The following is a 6,515-nucleotide window of genomic DNA, read 5'->3' as shown; positions in this document are numbered from 1 at the left end:
AGCTGCTCAAGTTCTTAATTTAACACTTTGTCAACGTTTCCTGTTTCTGTTGTTCTCTATATTCCAACTGTGATAACGATAACGTATGGTGGTCTGGTGGTACACCTTCCAAACACAACACCAGATGGTTGTGAGTTCAGTACCAGGCTGCAGCTTCACCCTGAGCTGCTCAGAGAGACTGTCTGTAGTGAGGTCAGTCTCTCTGGATGAGAGCGTCTGATACATGACCTGTAATGTATTCACAAACAAACTCCATGGACTCAGTAAAATCTGTCAATGCAGTAACATTTTCACTTAAGGAAAGCTTTGAAGGGATTCTGTGCGACAGCCTGAAGGAGAAACTGAAGGTGTTTTGTGCGGCCACAGGATCTGTGTTGCTCGTGAGTCGCACCAGGTAACAGCAGAAGAAGAAGTCGGGGTTTACTTGCAGGGCCACCCCGTGTTTAAGGTGTTGAATTCAAACCTTTATTTAAAACATCTGCTTGTTTGAGGTTCAGGCGTGCAGGAGCTTCTCTTTATTCACTTTATTTTAAAACTTTATTGATCCTGCTAAAACTTTATTAGGGTTTTATTCTCATTACCATCCTCCTCTCCTACCCAACCAGGAATAAATGATTCTTTATTCAACAGAACAGATTCACAGCTCATCAGCCACATCAGAACATCAACAACAGACCACTGCAGTGTTGCAACAGCACACACGTACATCTGTCATGAATCCACAACAACAACATCGGCGGCAGCGCGGCCCTGCAGCGCTGACACTGAGGTTAACTACAGAAAATGGTAGATTGGGTATAAACCTGGCTTCTCTAATGGCCTCCTTGTGAGCCTGGAACATCTTGACGTTGTTCATGTTGGACTGCCAGTACTTCACGTAGCCGCCGTGGTCCGCCGTCAGCATCCACATGTCGTTGTGAGACCATGTCATGGCCCGGACTGGACTGTCGTGGGCCTGCAGAGGACAGAGAGGACGTCAGACTGACAGAGAGACACGAGGACAGAGCAGAAACACTGCACTGACCCACGTCCAGGGTTCATAAACTGTTTCCCAAGTCACAGTTAAAACATTCATGTAGTGCCTACAGTAGTGTTGCACGGTAACCGAGACGAGCAGAGAACGGTGACATCCGGTCGTTAAAAACGGGACAATACCCCATTTTATTAGCATCAGTACTTGTCCAATATGGTGCAGCCCTGGTACAGGTGGGGGTACAGGTGGGTGTTTACCTGTAAAATGGTCTCAAAGTTGAAGGTGAGTCCGTTCCACAGAGTGAACTCTCCACTGGAGGCTCCAGTGACCAGACGACGGCCTTCAGGAGTCCACTGCACACAAACAGGAAGTACAGGACGTTTAGAGTCTGCTGCTCTTCACTTCCTCAAACAACAACATCCTTAAAGATGCATTTCGACAGTACATTTCAAAACAAAAGTTGTTAAGAGTTTCAAAATAAAAGCATCAAATATCAAATGGGCGGTATGATCCTTTATCATGGGTAGGTATTAAATATTACATACTACACACTGTAGAATAACGTAATCATCATACAACTGAACGCCTAATTAACCCGACGGGCTACTTCCAGAGACGACGCTTCACATATTACTACAGAAGCCTGAAACACAGCTTACCCTAATCACAAACACAGGACACTTGACTTTGTTGGTGGAGGTTCGGACAAACTTCGTGGTGACGGCGTTCATCGGGTTGTTCACCATGCCCACGGGAGGAACCAGCTGAGACACGCAGACAGAAAACATGTCTACCGTCACACAAGATCAAACAGAAGCAGAAGATAGAACAGAACAATAAAGCACAAGAGTCTGTACTCACGTCATTATAACATCCTGCGTCCGGCTGCAGGGCTCGAAAGTCTCGATGGTCTCGCTGCCACAAACGATTCTGCAAACAAGAAACGACAACAGTCAGTTCAGACTGAAGCTGCTCATCAAACACACCGACGTCTCTGTACGACCTGCTGACAGAAGACACTTCTTCAAACTCCTCATCACGTCCTGCTGCTGGACCAGCTTTCACTTCTCCGCTCTAACAACTTCTGCTGTCCACAGGACACAACTTCAGTTTAATGTCTTTATCAAAGTCATAACTCTGTGCAGGTCGTGTTTCACACTAGTGAGGTTGACACACAGACAGACAGACACACAGACAGACACAGAGAGGTTAGCAGCAGCAGAGCGGAGGCTGCGGGTGGGAGTGTGTCTGTGGAGGAGGTCAGTCAGGTAGGAGGGGGCAGGTTATGGAGGATTTGTAGGTCATGAGGAGGATCTTGTACTGGATTCTCTGGAGGATGGGGAGCCAGTGGAGCTTGGGGAGGGGGGGGGGGGGGGGGGGGGTGAGAAGACGGGCATTGGAGTTCTGGATGTGTTGGAGTTTATTGAAGAGTTTTGAGGGTGAACCATAGAGGAGGCTGTTAAATATAAAGTCACTCTGCTCTACATTCAGAGCAGTGAGCAGGTCTGTGCAGTGTTTCTGTGAATAAAAGCTACAACTCCTCCTGCTGCTCGACTGCTGAGCCCTGAAGCTGCAGCGACAACAAGCACTCAAGGTGGACTGACTTTAAGTCATGTGCTCAGTATTTCCCAGCTGAGTAAACCACGGTGGTCCTTTGTGCACAAAGACTAGACGCAGCATGAAAGTTTGATTCCTTCAGATTTGAGCAGAGACTAGAAAGCGCCGCGCCTTGATAAAGAATTAATTCATTGCTAGATGTGCGTTTACCTCCAGGTGTCTGATGACAGACGGGTTGTAGTCGATGGTTTTGCGGTTCACAGCCTTCCTCATGCGTTTCCCGTCGAAGGTGAGCTGCTGCATGGCCTGCTGCTGGGCGAAGTCCGGCCTCTTGTAGAACACCTGGCGTGGAGCCTGGTGCTGGAAGCGCGGCATGTGGAAGAAGCGCTGCGGCGAGCCGATGTCCGTGGCCATGATGACACACTATATCTGGGGGGGAGAAACTGACTTTATGGCGAACACGTGTTGAACACTGAAGCAGGACAAGAGCAGGGTTCCCTATGAGCCTGTCCTTCACAATAAAAGCCTCACACCTACATCACTGCCTACCAGAGAGCACTTCACTAAGGACTTTACAGCAGCAGGTAGCAGAACGACCGCAGTAACTGCATCTGTGGAAACTGTTAGAGGCAAAGAGTTGGATCTGGATCAGTAACAGCTGCGTACGTATTAACACTCCCGTCATTACGCGCTGAGATCAGGGTTTCTACTTCTTTGGGATTCTCAGAATCAGAATCATTTTAATTGCCATGTAGGTTTCCACCTACAAGGAATTTGCTCTGTAACGTTGGTGGTTTCCTGCTCTGAGTAACGTTAGCCCGGCTGCTAGCTGTAGCCGTGTTGCTCACGGTATATGAACAAGTCAATGCTTCCCCTACCAGTCGTGGAGGGGCGCTGCACCCCCTGAAATTAAAGGTTGTTGTATTTTTATATTCACAACTCACTTTTCACATTGAACAGGTGTTCTATTAAATAAAGTAAACACTTGTTATTTATCTAATTTATGTGCACGTTTCAATGTTTACAGCGTTGCTTTGCACACACAACTTAAAAATAAAATAAAACTTCAAAATAAAGGTTTTAGGGTTCCTGAGAACAATCATTTTAAGTGCAACAGGTGCAAATAAATACCAGCCTGACTTCTTTCAGCAAATCCTGCATGTTTTGCTCAGCTTCCATTTCAAAAAGCAGACGACAGACTGTGCTTGTGTTTAATCATGTCACCACACATCAGCAGCTGGACGTGAGGTCCCGTGAGAAGCGTTCCCGCGGTGGAAGCGGTATTGCAGATCTGTACCGTTGAATGGGTTTGTTTGTTTACGTTATTGTTTTAGACACAACAGCACAAACTAACTACGGATGGAGCAGTCGAGCAGCATCTCCCGTGTTCTGTGAGGGTAAATCCCGGTCAATGGAGTCTGGTGTCTTTAATTAAAGAGACCGGCTCTCCATCAGAAAGAGCTGAACATATTCTAAATACAGTGAACACTTAAACTGATATTGATATTTTAGGGGTCTAAAAGACGTCCACAGTAGCACCTTGTCAACTTCCTGTCCGTTTCTACAAACTGCTACTGTAGATAATACACCGACTATGGAGCGGTACTTCATACAACCACACTTACAAATATGCCAACTCCCTTAAAGCAGTAGCAACATCTCAACACCTTCAGTTTATCACAAACGCTCCAAATCAACCGTTTACTGGACATGTAGAGGACGAAACACTAACATTAAATATTTCCCTCTGAGATGTAGTGGAGCAGAAGTAGCAGAAAGTGGAAACACAAGTAAAGTACTACAGTAAATGTATATTCCACCAGTCCTCAAGTTCTGCATAAACTACACTCAACTTTTTACGGTTTATTTAGGAGCGCTGCATTGAGCATCTTTAGACGACAAAGAATACAACAAGAAACAAACTGGACACAAAATGAGTCCAAGAATATGTAAAGAGAAAACACAAAATCCAAACTAAATGAGACCATCAACGAAATCAATGCAAGAACTCTGGCTGTGAACGAACCGTAGATGAAGTAATAGAAGAAATATGAATATATTACTCGGACCAGTGGTGGAAAGTAACTACGTTTATTTAGTCGAGTACTGCACTGAAGTACAATTTTAGGGTACTTGTACTTTACTTGAGAATTTCCATTTTACTCCACTACAATTTGGAGGCAAATAAAGTACTTTTACTGTAAATGTATTTAACAACATTAGTTTGCAGGTTCATATTATTAATACAAAATATAAATTTACTAATTAATTATGATGTACTATTACTACTTAAGATACCTGCATTATAAATATTTTAGTGAGCTCCACAACACACTAATAATGCATCAATAATTATAATACAATAATATATATTATTCTGCATAAGTACTTTAACTATATTTTGATGCTGATACTTTTACTTAAAAAAAATAAAAAGATGCAGGACTTTTACTACACTTGGTATTAATACTTTTACTGAAGTAAAAGACCGGAGTTACTGAAGACCTGTCAAAGCACAAGGGAATACTTAGGTAGCAAACACAGATCAAAGGGTTCCCTTCCTAAGGAATCTTTATGGTGCTTTTTTTTTACAACTGGACAGATGTAGTGCAGTAAAAGTACAACATCCCTCTGAGATGTAGTGCAGTAAAAGTACAACATCCCTCTGAGATGTAGTGCAGTAAACGTATCAGGAATTGGAAATAAAAATAAAATACAAGTGCCTCAAACTTGTACTTAAGTGCAGTACTTGGTTACTTTCCACCAGTCCTAAAGTTCCGGAGGCTGATTTCATCACGGTACCAAACTGCAACACGAGGTTTCACTGCCTCCACAGCGGTTAGCCTAACAGGTGGCTAACACAGAGCTAACCCATTGTAAACTCAAAGAGACGGTATGACTTAAATCTGAACATGCCCGACAGTCACTCTGACTGTGGGTGTGTTTCTCAGATTTTCGGAACAGTACTTTTGATTTTTAAACCCTAACATGTTTTTAAAAACCCCGGGATGATGCTGCTGCTAACACCGTAAGCTCATGCGGCTAATTGCGCTAGCAGGCTAACAGTTAGCAGGTGGCTCGGCTTGTAAACACACAGCTGACACATGCTGATTGTTAGTCGGGATAAATGTTGTACTTTGGTGTAGATAAATGTGGCATTTACGTGCAGTTACATGTGGTATTTTAGATGAAAATAAACCCCACAGCTCGCTGTGTGTGTGCCGTTTCCAGGGTGTTGTGTTGTGTTTGGTAGCCGAAGTTAAATGGCGGCCCTGTGTTCGTTACAGCAGCTGAAACACTCACCGACAGCCTCCGCTGCAGAGATATCTATCTAGCTGTCTCTATTAATCCTCCGTGCACACGCTCTCTGAAGAACCATGGACGTCCCAGACTTATTCAGCTAAACTGAAGAAGCTTTTTGTCACTTCAGCCACCAGCGGACTCCATCATGACGCTTCTTGTTCTCGGCCTAAAGAAAAGCATGCTGGGAAATTTTCAGAACGGGCGGGATACAGCCCAGCGTCGTCGAGCAAAGTGCTCTGGGAAATGTAGTTTTATGATTTATATTCACCTTTATTTACAATAATATTGATATAGTATTATATGGTACATTATAATATATTATGGGATATGAGACATAGTATAAGTTCTAGTAATATTGTAGTATTGTATACAGTAATTTTTTGGCATAATATAACAACATAATATACCATTATTTGCTAAGTGAAAACACTGAGTATTATACTTTATCATTTCAATTATTAATAATAATAATAATAAGTTACATTACTTTAATTAAATAATTTTAATGGTTACATTGCTTATTACCTTTTAACTGTATCTCCCAATCTGTAACGTATTACATAAAAAAAAAATAACCACAAGATGCACTCATCAAACTTAAATTGATATTTAATGAAAGAAAAACACGATGTATGGATGTAATATTTAGAGCGTTACGGATTATAACTATTTTGGCAACTGG

The 6,515-nt window shown here is 42.9% G+C and overlaps 1 protein-coding gene across 1 annotated transcript; it reads right to left on the bottom strand.

Moving 5' to 3' along the window:
- Positions 1 to 485: 485 nt before the first annotated feature.
- On the bottom strand, positions 486 to 5,995 carry wdr33 (WD repeat domain 33). The gene is made up of 6 exons (XM_029427679.1): positions 5,834 to 5,995; positions 2,741 to 2,959; positions 1,835 to 1,903; positions 1,633 to 1,737; positions 1,231 to 1,326; positions 486 to 955 (listed from the first exon to the last, which is right to left on the bottom strand). The coding sequence occupies exons 2-6, from the start codon at positions 2,942 to 2,944 to the stop codon at positions 665 to 667; spliced, it is 765 nt and encodes a 254-aa protein (XP_029283539.1). The 5' UTR covers positions 2,945 to 2,959; positions 5,834 to 5,995; the 3' UTR covers positions 486 to 664.
- Between the last annotated feature and the right edge of the window lie 520 nt (positions 5,996 to 6,515).

Source organism: Cottoperca gobio, unplaced genomic scaffold, assembly GCF_900634415.1.
Source record: "Cottoperca gobio unplaced genomic scaffold, fCotGob3.1 fCotGob3_355arrow_ctg1, whole genome shotgun sequence".
Lineage (NCBI taxonomy): Eukaryota > Metazoa > Chordata > Actinopteri > Perciformes > Bovichtidae > Cottoperca > Cottoperca gobio.
Note: the sequence above shows the minus strand (reverse complement) of the source record. Positions and strands in the feature narration are given on the sequence as shown.

Bases quoted from the DNA above. Each gene is read 5' to 3' on its own strand.
- wdr33 (XM_029427679.1), bottom strand. From the start codon at position 2,944: ATGGCCACGGACATCGGCTCGCCGCAGCGCTTCTTCCACATGCCGCGC. The intron at 1,904-2,740 runs GTAAACGCACAT...TCTTGTTTGCAG, and splicing joins CTGTCATCAGACACCTGGAG to AATCGTTTGTGGCAGCGAGA. The intron at 1,738-1,834 runs GTGAGTACAGAC...TGCGTGTCTCAG, and splicing joins ACGCAGGATGTTATAATGAC to CTGGTTCCTCCCGTGGGCAT.